This window comes from Giraffa tippelskirchi, chromosome 4 (genome assembly GCF_054371585.1).
Source record: "Giraffa tippelskirchi isolate mGirTip1 chromosome 4, T2T-mGirTip1v1.2.pri, whole genome shotgun sequence".
NCBI classification, from domain to species: Eukaryota; Metazoa; Chordata; class Mammalia; order Artiodactyla; family Giraffidae; genus Giraffa; species Giraffa tippelskirchi.
Genome location: NC_137278.1, coordinates 23,041,613 through 23,059,601, shown reverse-complemented (window position 1 = coordinate 23,059,601; position 17,989 = coordinate 23,041,613). Strand labels below are relative to the sequence as shown.

General features: G+C 43.6%; 1 protein-coding gene across 6 annotated transcripts in view; it reads right to left on the bottom strand.

The window, feature by feature from the left end:
* The window catches only part of DDX1 (DEAD-box helicase 1), a 39,593-nt gene extending 24,557 nt beyond the window's left edge, over positions 1 to 15,036 (bottom strand). For 2 of the 6 annotated variants that reach the window (XM_081595920.1, XM_081595921.1), the window contains exons 1-6: positions 7,745 to 7,788; positions 4,809 to 4,860; positions 4,430 to 4,493; positions 3,421 to 3,450; positions 2,534 to 2,630; positions 567 to 614 (exon numbers count right to left, since the gene is read on the bottom strand). In XM_081595920.1, the coding sequence (XP_081452046.1) occupies positions 567 to 614; positions 2,534 to 2,630; positions 3,421 to 3,450; positions 4,430 to 4,493; positions 4,809 to 4,860; positions 7,745 to 7,760 (307 nt within the window). In that variant the 5' untranslated portion in view covers positions 7,761 to 7,788. Of the gene's footprint in view, positions 1 to 566; positions 670 to 2,502; positions 2,631 to 3,420; positions 3,451 to 4,409; positions 4,494 to 4,808; positions 4,861 to 7,744; positions 7,789 to 14,707 lie in introns of those variants that run through there. The other 4 variants (XM_081595923.1, XM_081595924.1, XM_081595922.1 and 1 more) reach the window with 3 other exon arrangements.
* Between the last annotated feature and the right edge of the window lie 2,953 nt (positions 15,037 to 17,989).

Here is a 17,989-nt window from a genome sequence, read left to right as displayed (position 1 = left end):
TAATGGCTACACGAAAGTCCATGGATACACCCTAATCTTTGTTTACTATTCTGGCAGCAGCATTTGCTTTGCTGGTAGTTTTTATCATTACAAATAATGTTGCATCCAACAGCTCTGAATGTATATCCTTGCATACAGGAAATTTTTTTCCAATGAGCTTGATCTTCCAGGAATATACATTCTTTAAATACTAATAGATAGTGCGGAACTGCTTCTTAGAGAGGCAGCCAATTTGTACGTTTGTATCACTCTTCCAGATTCTTGCTAATCAGAGGGTGTAAAACATTCACTGTAACTTTTACATTCCACTTCCCTACTACCTATAAACTTGACCTTTGCATGTTTATTGCCATTTGGATCTGCTCTTCTGTGAACTGCCTATTCACATACTTCGACCATTTTCCTTATTGGCTGTTTACCTCTTTCTTACTAAAATAAGTAACCCTTTATCAGCCATCAACACAAGAACCCCTTATCAGTTTATAAGGATTCTTGATCTTTCCTCAGCATTGCATTAAAAACAAGTTTTTGAATTATAAATATGTTGCTAAAATCTCTCCACTTACCAAAAGCAGATCCTCTGTCATATGGGTTCATTTGCCATTTGTTCAGCACTAAGCAAATTAAAAGAAGGAAAGTCAACCCTAAGTAAACGTAATTTAAAACATTCTACAGAAAATAAAGCGAATGTTTTATATTTTATATCATACTTTAACTGCTCTAGATTCAATATAGTTTTACACACTATTTGGAATGTACAATTAAAAGTGTTGCTGTTTTGATTAAAGGCAAAACAAACTGAAAACTGAAACATGTCAAAAATAACAGTCACTGACCCGCCAAGGGCTGAAACCTTTTCTGCTCTCATTTCAGCGCCTTTTTATAGGACAGCACTCACCTGTGTGCTAACTATGAGAGCATTAATAAAATGAAGTTCTGGTGACTTCAATCATGTGAAAACAACCTACCAACGTACCAGAGTCTAATTATCACTTTATCATAACTAAAAGAAAAGCCAGTCCTTTACCTTAAATAATTCAAAAGTCACAAAGTATTTTCCTCCTTACGTCTATGGAATCAGCATTTTCCTTTTCTAAAGTATCTTAAGAGTCTGGATAACCAAAGAATCACAATAGCTAAAGAGAACTTGATGTGTTTTCAAGCCTAATTTCGGCCCAAGATAGAAATCTTTTCTGGATTATTTCTGGTCAAATGGTATCTACCATCTGCTTAAACATTCTGAATGTTCTCTGAGGGTCTCCATTCACTGTGGGCGCAAGTGAGCTACTAGGAATTAAGTTAAACAGTACTTTCTAGAACAATATTCTCTCTCCAGCTCCCTTCAGTGATGCAACAGTTACACCATCTCCCTTTTTTGTTTCTCCATGTTTCAGTACCTCGCTTCTCTATCTGTAATAGGACCTGGTTTTCAGAACCACAACCATTCAGGTTATCCTTCTGCGGAGTATTCTCTTTCATCATCATCTCTCATAAATGATGGCTGACAGCCATTACAAGTTCTGAGACTATTTCTAAATAGGCTAATAGTCTAGTGTTCACATCCATTATCTCACAATTCATTTACAAATAAGTTCATTCTACAAACTCTGTTAACACTGTTACTTTGAAACTTCTGAGAAGAAAATGTTGATATGCTAGCTCAAGCCACTTAAGCTTGCAACTGTGTCACAATCGAGTTTCGTTTCATGAAACAAAAGTGACTTAATAAAATCAAAGATTACTCAAGATAGAAGAGAATTCAGAAACCATTTAATAAAAGCGACAAAATTTAAGGATGAGAAAATTGATGTAAGATTGTTGATGGCACCAACAGAACCAATCTTCATGGAGACAGGACTGAAAATAAGAAACTGAGTTTAAAATGCACACTCTACATTTTAACTTCTTGGGCTCCTTCCTTCTTATCTTAAAGGAAAACACATGCCTCTTCCCTGTAGGAGGCAGTATTTTCTACCACTATGGGTTTTTACTCTACCAATTATTTGTAAAATCCTTCCTCAATGCCTTTGTAAAACATTGTACCAATTTATCTTAAATGAAAGTGAAAGTCATTCAGTTGTGTCTCTTTGTGACCCCATGGACAATCCAGTCCATGGAATTCTCCAGTGGGTAGCCTTTCCCTTCTCCAGGGGATCTTCCCAAACCAGGGATCGAACCCAGGTCTCCTGCACTGCAAGCAGATTCTTTACCAGATGAGCCACAAGGAAGCCCTTTATCTTCAATACTATGCATAAAAGCTATCAAGTTAAGAAAAACATTAAAATAACTATAATTTCCAAAATGCCAGTATTTTCTCAAAGGAATTAATACTAATGCTAGTATTTTAAAAGGGATCGTCTTTCAATGTTTATGCTCTGACTTTTAGCATTGATGGTTTCAACACCACCAAGTGACAATACCATCCCCTGTATATCGATAATAAAAGTGCACACTCAAATCTCACGTCTTTAAATATCTAGCATGAGAATTACTAATTTATACAAAAGGAAATTAATAATATACAAAAAATCACCTGAAGCACCAGTTTTAATTGTTGCTTTTCCTTTTTTGCCTTCTTGTTGGTCTTTCAGAGTTTCATACACTATCTGGATAACTGGAATACTGAAAGCCTAGTGAAGAAACAAGAATGCTCTGTATTAGTAATGAGATACCAGCGACAGTTTAATAATCAATATAAATTGTGAGAATTATGCATGCACCTTAAGTAATTAAATAATACACATATTCCTGATTGCAGCTCTAATTTGCACAAAGCCAAAATACCAGTAAGATAACAAGAGTTGACTGAATGAAAGAAATAGGAGCCAGCCAACAGCCCAAAATAGTAAGCAATAGGGACCTACAGAATGAACTAAACTGAAAAGGATAAATATTATTCTCTAGTCTAGACCAATAGGAGATCAACCTCTAACTGAAACCTCTTTATTACTGAGCCACTACATTAAAATTCAGAAGTGAGTATAAATATTAAAGATACTGTAACTTTTTCCAAGACCAGTTTAAAACTATACTCTTAAAGCCATACTCTTGTAAATCTTTTTCAGAATTAGCTGGCATGGCAACAAAAATATCGCTCTCAGTGGCAAGCAACGAATTTTTTACATTTTGGAAGGAGGTTATTTGATTAAATATTTCAAAGCAAAAACCACTGTTTAAAGACCCTGATGCTGGGAAAGATTGAAGGCAGGAGAAGGACGACAGAGGATGAGATGGTTGGATGGCATCACCGACTCAATGGACAGGAGTTTGAGCAGACTTCAGGAGATGGTGAAGGACAGGGAAGCCTGGTGTGCTGCAGTCCACGGGGTCACAAAGAGTCGGACACGACTTAGGTGACTGAACAAAAGTTGCTTTAAAAATCAACTCTTACAAAGTCAGTCAACTTAGAAGTTTACTTACCCCAGTTTTTCCACTTCCTGTTTCTGCAGCCTAAATGAAAAAATAAATAAATAAATGAAGCTTAAACTGCCAGCTAAGGAAATCAAATTAAGGTGATAGCATGTAGAAACCTGTAATGATACACAAGCTAGCCAGATTATTCTGATTTCCTCATTCAATTCTTTTGACTACTGCCAATCTTGCCATTTCTTTTCCATTCCCTCTGCAATCTGTTCACTCTTTTCCCATTGCTAACGTTCAAATCTAAACCCTCACTATTCTAACACTCTAACTGCATCTCACCTCTCAGAGCTATACTACAAGCTGCTACCAAATCAGTCTTCATCAAAAAACACACTTCTAACCATGCAAGGCATCTCTAGTTAAACATGTCCAATGATCCCCACTGCCAACAAACATCCAAGTTCTTTACCATGACCCTTAAGAAAGGGCTCAGATAATCTGACCCACCATATACTCCCATCTTATCTCGTTACACCTCCCCAATCCCACACCACAGACACACGTATCTCATGCTACCACTCCAGTGAACTCCTCTGGGGTCATACCCTGCATTCCTCTATTCCCTGTTTTTGCAGATGTGCTCTCTACCTGGAGGGCATGTATGCTTTATCGTCCCTTGTCCAAAATCTACTTCCTCCAAGCCAAGTCCCTTACGATTCCTCAAGCAGAACAGTAACTGCACCCCCACTTGAATCTTGTCACACACTGTGTTTCTTAGGCAAATCCTCCCTTGTATGACATTTATCTGTGTACCTGTCTTACTGAGCTACTGGGTTTAAGCTGCTGAAGGGCAAGGACTGCGTCGTATCCACCTTTGTGTTCCCCAAAACTCCTACCTACTTATTTTGAATGGAGCATATGGATCTTCAATGTTGGTGAATAAACAAAATTAATTTGGTGAAAATATCATTTTTAAGCCTATGGGGCCTCTTTAAGTGTGCGGTTACAAACAGCCCCAGAATTGTGTTTCCCTGGCTTCCGACTACCCCACCATATTCAAACATACCATAAGGACATCACCTCCTCCTAGGATCAGGGGGATTGATTCAGCCTGGATATCAGTTGGGAGACTAGAAGAATCATTTTGAAGAATTTTAGTTAGTGAAAAAAAAAGAAAAAAAAAATCACCTAAGCTCATTAAGTCATGTTAAACAATAAACCTAGACGAGAATTTTATTTGGTAAACACTACCAATCTTTTTTCAGCTAAAAATATATCAACATTTAAAAAGGAAAGTCTACAATTTAAAGAATCACAAGAAAAAAACTCAATTACACTTACCCAACTGGGCCCAAAAATCTTTGATAAAATCACTAACCATTATTTAAATTGTAAAACACTGCTGTCACAGGAACATACAAGTTTTTAAAGACAGAGGTACTTACAGCCAATCCATCTCTTCCACGGCTTGTGCAATCTCAGGCATAACACCCATCTCTGGAAATAAAAATTAATTTTAAAGATTACACATAGTACTAAACAAATTATATTGCTCTTACAATTACTGTTTGGTGGTGAAACAGCTGTGAGGCAACATTCAGTTACAAAGTGTCTACTGAGTACAAATTTTGGAGCAAGACCTGAGTTCAAATTCAAGCTCTCACTACCAATGTGACCTTAGGCAAGCTACACACCTATTTCCCCACACAAAATGGAGCTAAAATACTGCCTCCATTGTAGGGATATGGGAAGATTACAGATACTTATACATAATGCACCTGGAACACAGCTGTCACTTAGTAATGATGCACAGTAACTACCAGTGACGGTTTCCCTCCTACCACTAGTAAAACATCTGCCAGAACTGGAGAGAAGGTTCCAGACCAGTACCTTGGGGTTTCATCTAGAGATAATGCGGAAATCACGTGTCTTGCCTCTGTGAGGACCATGTGAATACTCTCAGCGATTTGAGACAAATGAACAGGTAAGAAGCAGCCAACATTTACAGGCAGCCATAATCAAAACTATGATGAACTCAAACAGAGGGGCTGGTGGAGAGAACTTGGGTTAACCGGAAACGTCAGCTGAAGAACTCCTCTGTTCTTACCTGTTCACATGTTTAAGTACTTTACAACAAAGTGAATCCTAAATAAATAGGCTGGGTTATTTCTCATTGGATTTTGAAATTTCATCCCTTCTCAAATGAACTGTAGAGTTGTACGGAATAGTCAGTTGTATTTCCTAAATTTCCTTTCCAAGTACGAAGTGATCTTTCAAGTCTGCCTTTTAAAACTGTAGCTTTTATTACTGTTACCTATACAACAGTATGTATTCCTATTAAAAAAACGAACAATACTCAAATACATCCAACCCCAAAGATAAACTATTTGGATATTTTGCATTTCTTATAATCGTTTGTAAAAAGGCATAAAATAAATCTATAATCCACTGCAAAAGTAGCTTCCACACGCCCCCCTCCACGGCATCAGGTGAGAAGACTCATATTAGCAGTCAACAGTAGATACAATACTAACATTTTATATGTGTGCTCTGTAGCGCCCGGCTCTTTGTGGCGCCCGGCTCTTTGTGGCCCGATGGACTGCAGCCAGCCAGGCTCCCTTGCCATGGAATTTTCCAGGCAATAATACTGGAGTGGGTTGCCATTTCCTTCTCCAGGGATCTTCCTGACCCAGGGATGGAACCTGCACTGGCGGGCAGATTCTTTACCACTAGTACCAGCTGGGAAGCCCCAACATTTTATATAGTGACCTAGTTAATATAAACATTGATGACATAAAAAAGCATAAAAATTTCTTCCAAAAAGGCACGCTCTCCTACCCCTCCATCTCTTTGACGAAATCCACAGATTGAAAAACTAATCCAGGTCAGAAGTACAGCCAAGCTGACCTTTTTAAGAAGTGACCCCATGAGAGTCTAGGTGTATTCTCTCTCCTAAAATGCAAACTGCTTGAAAAATGAGTGATGGTCTTCAATAGGCTGCATCCATATTAAGTTGTTTGTGGAACTATTACATTGCAAGCAGCAACCAAAGACGGCTTTCAGCAAATTCCAGGCAATTTCTTGTTCCACACTGGTCATGCTCTTTGCAGATTTGCTTTGAAACCATGTTTTATTTAAACGGAACATTTTTAATACTCAATGGAAAAATAGCAATATTCATGCTCTTTAACTCCACTATTGTCTTTATTTCACATCACAGGCTCTTCTAGCCCTTTACCCTAACATTGCTGAAATCTGTGCATGACTCCCAAAGAAGTGAACCTACAAAATGACAACCTAGAGCTAGCTAGCTGCTCGGCACACCTGGGCTCTGAAATCTTGTTTTAGGAGAGCTGGTCAAAGAAAAACAGCTTCCAGTCTGCGCAGATTTCCTCTTGTCTCCTATGAAATGCAACTAAAACCACCAGAAATCCTCCCTCACAACTAAAAATCTGGAATGTTCTAACAGTAGAAAAATGAAGAAAGTAACAATACTGGGTTATATCTGAAGTCATCTTAATAGGTTAACAAACATTAAAGATGGTTGGCCTAACTGGATACATTTATTGCTAAATAAATGTACAACTTTCAGTATGTAAGGCTGACTGCAACTTGTGAACGTATAAAGGAAGGATGATAAAGAAAAAGGAAAAAAAACAAAAACAAAAACAAAACAACTGTCCAGTTACATAAGCCATCTCAAATTCCTGTTTGGAACGAAGGAGGGTATCACTAGAAAAGAACGATTTTGAAAAGTGTGCGCTGAGCTCGTGTGTACGCGGCTGAAAAGGCTTTCCCTATAGCTTAGATATATGTAACGTTACTATTAATATATCAGCGCTTAACAACAAAGAAGGATCAGGTTTGTGCCTAGGACTTTACGTTCTGGAAGGGTCTGGGGAAAACTCTAGATGAAGGATGGTCACTTCCAAGGGAGCCCTCTCCGCGCGCTCCGCTGCCTCCCGGCCCGGCCCGGCCCCTCCCCGGGCGCGGGCAGAAGACGGTTCCCTGCACCACCCGCCACGTCAAAGCGCAGGAGGCCCGGGACTCCGAGCGCAGCTGCAGCATCGCCGCCGCAGCGGGCGGGACAGCCGGGTGAAGGGCGGCTGCAAGGAGAGACAGAAGGGAGCGAGCACCGGGGAGGCCCGGCCGACTGGCCGGCATCCGGACCGCAAAAGGCTGTCTCCCTGCAACAGCGAGGCGCAGCGATCGGGCCTCCAGCGCGGCCACTGGTCCCCCCGACCCCCGCCCCGGGCGCGGGCACGGAGGAGATCGCCCTGGACAGCTCCCTCCTGAACCGCGCGGCCCCTCTCCGCCCCTCGGCCCAAGCCGAGGCGCTGATCGGGCCGCCCGCTTCGGCCCCCCTGCTCCGCGGACGCACCGGAGAAGGCCGCCATCTTCACCCCGTCCTCCGCCACTCGCCTCGCGCTCCCTCCCTCCGCCCGGACACGCTGCGCGCTGGCCGCGGGCGCTTCCGCTTCCCGGCCCGGCTCTCGCCCGGGTCTACTGCTTTCCAAGTCCGGGCAGGCACACAGCCTCGACAGAACGGTTCCGAGCACAGAAAGACCCTCCTCCCCCCACCCCCGGACCTCACAGCGCAGACCCAGTTCAGCTGCGCCTTGCTTTTCCTGAGTAGCCAGGACCGGTCATTATTAGACGAACTCAGAGTTACGTTTTACGTCAAATATGCTGTGTGTCATCAGGACCACTTCCCCACGTATAAGGAAGCAGGCCTTTCGTAATGAGGCTTACACAAGGGCCCAGGATGATCGGACAACAAAGCTGTGTTATCTCTGCTGCCTCCCTCAGACCCCGCAACTTCTCAAAGATTATAAGCAGGGCTTTCTGGTGTGTGAATGACCTGGAGAGAATGTACTGAGCTCAGTGTCCAAAAAAAAAAAACAAAAAACAACAACAATACTAGGGAGTGAAGAGCCTGGCACCCAATAGCCATTTATTAAATATTTTTGACTGATTCTAGTCTCCCAGCCTCCCATCCTCGGTGTTTGATGTAGTATTGGTAATTTCAAAGCTGTGTGATGTCCATGCAGTTTTGACTCTTCTTTTTGCAGAAAGATAGGAAAAGTAAACGAATATTTAATCCTCCCAACAACTCTGCCAGGGAGTATAAACATCTTTAGATGAAGACACTAAGTGTCAAGAAATTAACTCATCTAAAGCCACATAGAAGAACTATACAAAAAAGATCTTCATGACCCAGAGAACCACGGTGGTGTGATCACTCACCTAGAGCCAGACATCCTGGAATGTGAAGTCAAGTGGGCCTTATGAAGCATCACTACAAACAAAGTTAGTGGAAGTGATGGAATTCCACCTGAACTATTTCAAATCCTAAAAGATGATGCTGTGAAAGTGCTGCACTCAATATGCCAGCAAATTTGGACAACTCAGCAGTGGCCACAGGACTGGAAAAGGTCAGTTTTCATTCCAATCCCAAAGAAAGGCAATGCCAAAGAATGTTCAAACTACCACACAATGGCACTCATTTCACATGGTAGCAAAGTAATGCTGAAAATTCTCCAAGCCAGGTTTCAACAATACATGAACTGTGAACTTCCAGATATTCAAGCTGGTTTTAGGCAGAGGAACCAGAGATCAAATTGCCAACATCTGTTCGATCATCGAAAAAGCAAGAGAGTTCCTAAAAGCATCTATTTATTGACTATGCCAAAGCCTTTGACTGTGTGGATCACAATAAACTGTGGAAAATTCTGAAAGAGATGGGAATACCAGACCACCTGACCTGCCTCTTGAGAAACCTGTATGCAGGTCAGGAAGCAACAGTTAGAACTGGACATGGAACAACAGACTGGTTCCAAATAGGAAAATGAGAATGTCAAGGCTGTATATTGTCACCATGCTTATTTAACTTATATGCAGAGTACATCATGAGAAACGCTGGGCTGGATGAAGGCACAAGCTGGAATCAAGATTGCTGGGAGAAATATCAATAACGTCAGATATGCAGATGACACCACCCTTATGGCAGAAAGTGAAGAAGAACTAAAGAGCCTCTTGATGAAAGTGAAAGAGGAGAGTGAAAATGTTGGCTTAAAGCTCAACATTCAGGAAACTAAGATCGTGGCATCCGGTCCCATCAATTAATGGCAAATAGATGGGAAACAGTGGAAACAGTGGCAGACTTTATTTTTTGGTGCTCCCAAATCACTGCAAATGGTGACTGCAGCCAAGAAATTAAAAGACACTTACTCCTTGGAAGAAAAGTTATGACCAACGACAGCATGTTAAAAAGCAGAGACATACTTTGCCAACAAAGGCTTGTCTAGTCAAGGCTATGGTTTTTCCAGTAGTCATGTATGGATGTGAGAGTTGGACTATAAAGAAAGCTGACCACCAAAGAATTGATGCTTTTGAGAAGACTGTTCCTTGGACTGCAAGGAGATTCAACCAGTCCATCCTAAAGGAAATCAGTCCTGAATATTCATTGGAAGGACTGATGCTGAAGCTGAAACTCCAATACTTTGGCCACCTGATGCAAAGAACTGGCTCACTGGAAAAGACCCTGATGCTGGGAAAGATTGAAGGCAGGAGGCGAAGGGGACGACAGAGGATGAGATGGTTGGATGGCATCACTGACTTGATAGATATGAGTTTGAGCAAGCTCTGGAGTTGGTGTTGGACAGGGAGGCCTGGTGTGCTGCAGTCCATGGGGTCACAAAGAGTCGGACACGACTGAGTGACTGAACTGAACTGAACCGAAAGCCACGTAGCTACTGAACAGCAGCGGTAGCTGAGCCACATCTGGGTAACCTCAGGGTGCCTGCTGTACCATGAGTAACTGGCCACAGAAGGACAGGAGAAAAGTGAAACCTCAGGCAAAATATTTCAGATGGACTTAGAAGGACAGCTTCGGGAGCCATACTCTCTGGGTTTGAATTCTAGCCCTGCCACTTGCTAGCTGTGTATTAGTGTTAGTCACTCAGTCATGTCCGACTCTCTGTGACCCCGTGGACTGTAGCCCTCCAGGCTCCTCTGTCCATGGAATTATCCAGGCAAGAATACCGGAGTGGGTTGCCATGCCCTTTTCCAGGGGATCTTTCTGACCCAAGGATCGAACCTGGGTCTCCCACATTGGCAGGCAAATTTTTAACAGTCTCAGCCGCCAGGGAAGCCAACTTTAGGTAGGGTAGTAATATCAAATCTTGTTTTAATCAACATAAATGTCTATTTTACTTATCCCATTTTAAATAACCATCCAAAGAACTGTTTTAAAATTCATTTGTGGTAACTCCTTTTTTTAAAAGGAAAAGATTTTTACCTCATTGAAACAATAGCTAGATATTTTTTGTGTTTTTTCAAGTTTTTTGCTGACATTCTTAATTGCTCTTGTTAGCATCTGTGAGGCCATTGAGAAGACCTCAAGCAAGCTTTCTAAACTGGTTTCTCTCGTTTAAAAAAAGTTTTTAAGTTAATTTGACTTTTGTTTTATAGGTATCAACAAAACAGTTGTTTACAATGATAGCGCTCAGCTGTGTAATCTTGAACAAATCTGGGCTTCAGTTCACTCTTTTGTGAAATAACCGTGAATAATGTCGATGTTCAAGGATTGGTATGAGGATTGAATCAAATAGGTAAAGCATCTACAACAGTGCACAGGACCGTTGTAACTCTATATGTGTTAGCCCTCTTATTATACTAGGACGTGTAACAGGATTCACCACCTGCAGTTCCAAAGGCAATACAGTCAGGCCGAGCTGCAGCCTCCCTCCTCCAGGGGGCACCATTCACAGTATATTCTATATTCTCGTTCTATTTTGTATCAATTTATATAAGTGGTACACCTGAGAGTTATGCAATGTAGCAGTTCTGAATAGATACCATGTACCCCACATTTTTCCTCTCTCCAGGGATGAAGCATTTTCCGAGGGACTACTCAGAACTTTTCATCTCGGGAGTTTGGGAAGCTGAAAGCATACTCTGAGAAGCTGTGACTAGAGGGCACCAAGGCAGCAGGGCAGGAAAAGAGCCAGAGGGAAGAGAAGGCAGCTGTGTGAGCAGACTACAGTTCCAACAACTTCGGGGGAATATGTGTGACTTTCCCCCTCAGGGCTGCTGCACCTGTGGAGAGTGGTGCTCCCTTCAAAGGGAATGTGCCCAAGAGAGCTGCCTGGAGAAGCTACAGGATGCAGCAGACAGACCCCCAAAGGACCCCACTTTATTCATACTTTTAAACAAATGGGGGCTTCCCTGGTGGCTCTGACGGTAAAGAATCTACCTGCAATACAGGAGACCCAGGTTCAATCCCTGGGTCAGGAAGGTCCCATAGAGAAAGCAATGGCTACCCACTCCAGTATTCTTGCCTGGAAAATTCCATGGGCAGGAGAGCCTGGCAGGCTACAGTCCACGGGGTCGCAAAGAGTCGGACCCAGCTGAGGGACTAACACTTTAACCCGAGGACAGACGTCACCTGCATCATGTGAGTTGCATTTGGAGAATACCAGCACAAGAATCTCCCAAGAAACCAACAAAAAGTACCTCTGAGCTAAAAAAATCAACCTTGGGCATGATTGAGCCCAAGAGCACCAGATTCAGATCACAGAGGGACCCGCCAACCAAGGTGAGTCTCCTTTCTGCCAGATGTTATCCCTCCCCAAGGGTCAGAAACAATAGCTAATGGGAGACAGGAGAGCAGAAATGAGAGTGACTGCACCCTTCACAGCATTGCTAAGCTGGGGAGAAGGAAGCTGTCCTTTTGGTTCAAGTTGTGAATTTTGATCATAACACTGGACCCAATAATTTATTTACAGAAATGAGACTATAGTTGTGATGAAAATAGCCAGGCAGCTTTTCTTTATCTGTGCGTGCTTAGTCGCTCAGTCGTGTCCAACTCTTTGCGACCGCACGGACTGTAGCCCACCAGGAGCCTCTGTCCGTGGGATTTTACAGACTCGAGTACTGGATTCCGTTGCCATTCCCTTCTCCACCTGGTCCGGGAAACTCGACATAAATCATTAGGTGGGAAGACAACCACCACTAGGTGGCGCCAAATTGTAGCCGAGCTGATGGCACCAAACTGGTAACTGCAGCCATGCTTGGTAAAGCTCCAAAGGTAATTAAAACTCCCAGCTGGGACTTTTCCACCAACGTTTATTTCCATAATTTTACAATAACCCAGCATTTTATGTAATTGAACATTTTGGACCCATAGCCAATCGTGTTTGGTGGAATTTTCCTGTAACATCCGTGCACCCAAGAGAGACTGTGATATGTATTTTCAGGAAAGGTATACTATGGGTCACTGCAGACCAGATGGATTTTAACTGCAAAGGCAGCCCTAAGAAATACATGCTTGGGTTACCCAGGCCCTTGAGAGTGTAGAGAGGATGGGCCCCGTGAAGGAGTCCATGGACTGGCCACACACGTTCCCCTTTCCCCTTAAAAGTGAAGTGAAAATGTTAGATGCTGAGTCGTTTCCGATTCTTTGTGACCCCATGAACAGGAGCCCGCCAGGCTCCTCTGTCCATGAAATTCTCCAGGCAAGAATACTGGAGTGGGTAACCATTCTCTTCTCCAGGAGATCTTCCTGACCCAGGAATTGAACCAGGGTCTCCTGTATTGCAGGTGGATTCTTTACCATCTGAGCCACCAGCGAAGCCCTCACCCTTTCCCCTTGCCCTTCTCTGTTATACAGCCTGGGAAAAGAAAAAAAGAAAAGGTTGCCTCTCCAGACTCCCTTGTAGAGAGACAGCAGGAGATCCACTTCTGCCTAGATGAAAATGAAAGTTCCTTTTTAAAAAGGAAAGATCTGACTGGCAGATACTCTTTGTCTTCTGGACATGGTCCCTTGAAAGGCAGAGATGAGCCAAGAAGATGGCTTCATGCTAAGGCTTTTGAAGCAGAAAACAGGAGACTGGATCCTTGATGAATGGTGGTGAGCTACGTTACCAGCCCAGGTCTGTCTGCCGCTAGATGTCTTGTGGCTGGAAAATGTCTTCTATATTTGAGCTACTGTTAATACCCTCTGGCTTGCCACCCAACACATTCCTAATGGATATGAAGGAAGGAGATGAAACATTCATCCGTATAGATATTGTGTAATGATCACTCAGATCATTTCTTCAAATGTTCTAGAATAGAGCAGTAGGAAACTTACTGTGGCGCTAAAGTCATGGCCCTAGTCATGAAGGCACCATCAAAAACAACCCTTGAATATATGTTCATTTCCTCACAACCAAAAATGAAAATGAAATGAATGTGCCATATGCAATGGAGGAAATGACCCTAAATTTCCTGTCCCTATTCTGGCTCCTTCTGGGCCCTCCTTCCTAGCTTTTAAGGATCTAGCCATCACTAAGAAGGAAACAGCAAGAGAGAGTTGTTTTAATGTGGAGGAAGTCAATTAGAAAATGCAATACCTTCATTATATAACCCATCCCCCAAGTCCTTCCTCCCAATACATAATACAGACCCATTCAGCATTCCACCAGGTAATGTCTCACTCCTCAAAGCTTCCCCAGGAATTTTGCCCACAGATCTATGTCTTAGGGGAAGAGAGAACTTAGCAGCAATGCTCTGGATCCTGAATCCTGTGGTGAACTGTTGCTGTTGTTGTTTTTCAGTTGCTAAGTCGTGTCCGACTCTTTGCAACCTCATGGACCACAGCAGGCCAGGCTTCCATGTCCTTCACTGTCTCCCAGAGTTTGGTCAAACTCCTATCCATTGAGTCGATAATGCCATTCAACTATCTCATCCTCTGTTGCCCACTTCTCCTCCTGCCTTCAATCTTTCCCAGCATCAGGATCTTTTCCAATGAGTCAGCTCTTCACAGCAGGTGGCCAAAGTATTGGATCTTCAGCATCACTCTTTCGAGTGAATATTCAGGATTATTTCCTTTAGGACTAGTTTGATCTCCTTGCAGTCCAAGGGACTCTCAGGAGGCTTCTCCAGCACCACAGTTGAAAAGCATTGATTCTTCAGTGCTCAACCTTCTTTATGGTCCCTCTCTCACATCCGTATGCTGTGAGTGGATGTGGCCAACCTTCCATCAGGACACCCTCTCCACTTTGAGAGCTCTCGGTAGTAGACTCCTGATTCCACCCTCCAGAGGATGGCACACACCAAACTTTCCTATCAGCGGGTACCCTAAAGCCACTGTACCCTCAACACATCAGACCATGTAGAATTCCTTGCATAGAGCAGATCGCCTCTCACCACTAAATGTTTGCTTATGCTGTTTCCTCTCCCTAGAATAGCCTTCGTCTTCCAGTGTCAGTTATCTATGGCTAAGTAATACCTCCAAACAAGTGCGATGACCGATTTATTGGTCATGATTCTGTGAGCCTGGAATTTAGGTAGGGCTTACCTGACTGGTTCTTCTGTTCGATGGAGTATGAGCTGGGATCATTCACTTGGCTGCATTCAGCTGGTGGGCTGGACTGGATGGTCTAAGAAGGCTTCATTCTCATAGCTGGTACTGCAGGGCCCCCATCCATGGGCTTGCTCTCTCCACATGGCCATCTTGGGCTTTCTCACAGCAGGATTAATCCAGGGAAGATAGACTTCCTACACAGTAGCTGGGTTCCCAGGGGAGAGGGCCCCAAAATAGAAAGCCAAGGCTGCGTATCTTTTAAGTCAGCTGTGGAAGCAGCTCAGTGTCACTTCTGCCAAATTCTGTTGATCATTACAGGTCACATGATCAGCACAGCTCAGATTCATGAGGAAGAGAAATAGGCTCCACCTCTAGATGCAAGAAGGCTTCCCAGGTGGCTCAGTGGTAAAGAATCTGCCTGCCAATGCAGGAGACACAGGTTCCATCCCTGGGTCGGGAAGATCCCCTAGAGAAGGAAATGGCAACCCTCTCCAATATTGTTGCCTGGGAAATCCTATGGACAGAGGAGCCCAGTGGGCTACAGGCAATGGGGTTGCAAAGAGTTGGACACAACTTATACACTTAACAACAGCAATAACTTAATGCAAAGAATGGTAGATAGTCTGCAGTCATCTGTAGGACACCATGCCTCTCTCCTTGACAAACTCCTAATTACTTTTCAGATTTAGCTAAGCTAGCAACTTGCAGCAAATCCTGCTTAATGCTAATCCCCAATTCACAGATATTGCTAGTTTACCCCAGCATTTGTTTGTTTTCCCTTAAACTTCTGACAATAAGCCAAATATATGGCTTCCCAGAATAAAGATTCTCTTCCTGACCCTTCATGGTAGCTGGGTCATATGCTTGTGTTCTGGCCAGTGGCATATAAACAGAAGTGCTGTTAATGGAGTTGGTGTGTCCTTCTTACTCTTGTTCCTTCCTCTTGCTGGAATAGATAGGGATGCAATGGCCAGGGTTTGAGCAGCTATTTTGGGCCTTGGAAAGAGAGCCATATACTGAGGATGGCAGAACAAGAGAGAACTAGTTTGAGTTCCTGGCTCCAAGGAGCATAATACCAGCCAGAACTGACTCTAGATTTCTTACAAGAGAGAGAAATAAACACTTATCTTCTTTGTTTTGGATTTTCTCTTCCAAATGACCAAACCTAATCCTAATTTGTATACCCCCAATAGTTATCTAATGGGCTTCCCTGGTGGCTCAGAGGGTAAAGCATCTGCCTGCAGCACAGAAGACCCAGGTTCAATCCTTGGGCCGGGAAGATCCCCTGGAGAAGGAAATGGCAACCCACTCCAGTATTCTTGCCTGGTGAATCCCATGGATGGAGGAGCCTGGTGGGCTACAGTCCATGGGGTTGCAAAGAGTCGGACATGACTGAGCGACTTCACTTTCTTTTCTTTCTTATTAGTTATCTATTGCTACAAAACAAGTGACCCCAAAATCAAGTGACTTAAAACAAGAACATTTATTATTGCTCACAGCTTCTGGGGAGTAGGAATTCGGGAGCAGTTCAGCTGGGGACATCCACACAGAGCCGTTCTTGCTGTTGTAGTAAAGCTGCAGGTGTGGTTTGCAATCATCTGAAGTCCAGGGGCTGGGGGAGGGGGGTGGTCGGTGGGCATGGATCAGCTTGTAGAGGTCGCCAACTCTGGAGCAGTTAGCAGGAGGCCTCTGTTCTCCACTTGGACCTCTTCCAGGGGGAGCTTGAAGGCTCTCATGAGATGGCTGCTGGTGTCCCCTAAACCCCTCCCCCCTTGCCACTGAAACCAAGGATCCCAGAAAGCAAAGCAGAGGGAGTGATAGCTTCTATAGCCTAGCCATCAAAGTCACACTATCACTACTGCCATATCTCATTGGCCACAGAGGCCTAGTCAGTTGTAAACATGGGGACCAGTGGACAAGGATCATTTGGGGACCCAGTTCAGAGGCTGCCTTCTCCACTCCCCTGCTTCTCTAACAGCCCCCTTGTTTGTTCAAGTAGCAGGTGGCCATCCTTAACATCAGGAAAAATCCTGTTTGTACAGCATCCTCTGGGATAAATCATATTCCTTCTAGACCAGCCTTTGTTGTCATTTGTTGGCGTAGCTTACCCTGTTATTCACAGTTTACCTGACTCAGAGAGCAGTTTGGAGACAGGGAAGGCTCATGTTTAAACATTCTCTTTTTCTCCCTCTGAATTTCCTACAGCTTCTGAGCTAAGCAACAATCATTGAATTTTATGCTTTTGTCAAAATAAGCTGTCAGAAATGGGTCCAGATCTATTAGAAGACAACATCATTCTTGCTGCCCCAGCATTCACCTTATGGTTCCAGGACCAGAGGGGGCCCAGCAAACAGACATAAATCCAGAGATCTATAATTCTGTATCCCCCGAAGAAGTGGCCATAAAGTCCATCACTCCAGATATATGGAAAGGAGAAGACAAAGGGCAACTCGAATGAGTTTCAGAGGGACTGTAAAATAGAAAAAGAGATCACACTAACTGGGTCGGTCTCATTATAAGTGAGGCAGGCAGGGCCACGATTTATGCCTGGGTGCTGACTGGCCAGCAGGCATGAGCATCATTCCGCCTCCCTCCCACCCTACCCCAAACCCTTCCTGCACACCTCTTCCCCCCAGAACCATCGCCTATGCTCATCATCTCCTGTCAGGGATGCTGATGGCTCTTGGGGAAATGGTGCCCCACTTAGAGTCTGAACAAGAGAACACAGCCTGGAAGGTTGTGGGTGTTTAAGAACAGACTGTGCAGCAGACAAATGTCCTGAATCCAGCTGCCCAGGATCTGCCAGGACCCGAGGTTCATTCCCTGGAAAAGACACCCATGTTGCATCTGCAGCCAGGGGGCAGGCTTGCCTTCTCAGCCCCTCTTCCAGGGTCCTCGCTTCACCACACTTTCTTCCCATCTGTGAAACTGATCATTGTTAACAAGGTCTGTGATTTTTACTTGAAGCGGACTGAATGGAGACCACTTGCTATTTTTAAAGAGAGGGGGTTGATAATATGGATGGTCAAGAATTCTTCAAAACGCCTGGAGAAAATAATTCTGAATATGGAAATTTATGCCGCCTGGTCAAAGGTTCCCATGATGTTACAATAATAAAACTGGGAATTTGTGAGGGCTGCTTCAGGTGTCGCTCTGAGTAGTGATGTTCCAGTTACTGTGACTGCATAACAAATTACCCGCAGATGTAGTGGCATAAAAGCTCCATTTATTATGCTCATAGATTCTGTGAGCGAGGAGCCTGCATGGGCACAGAAG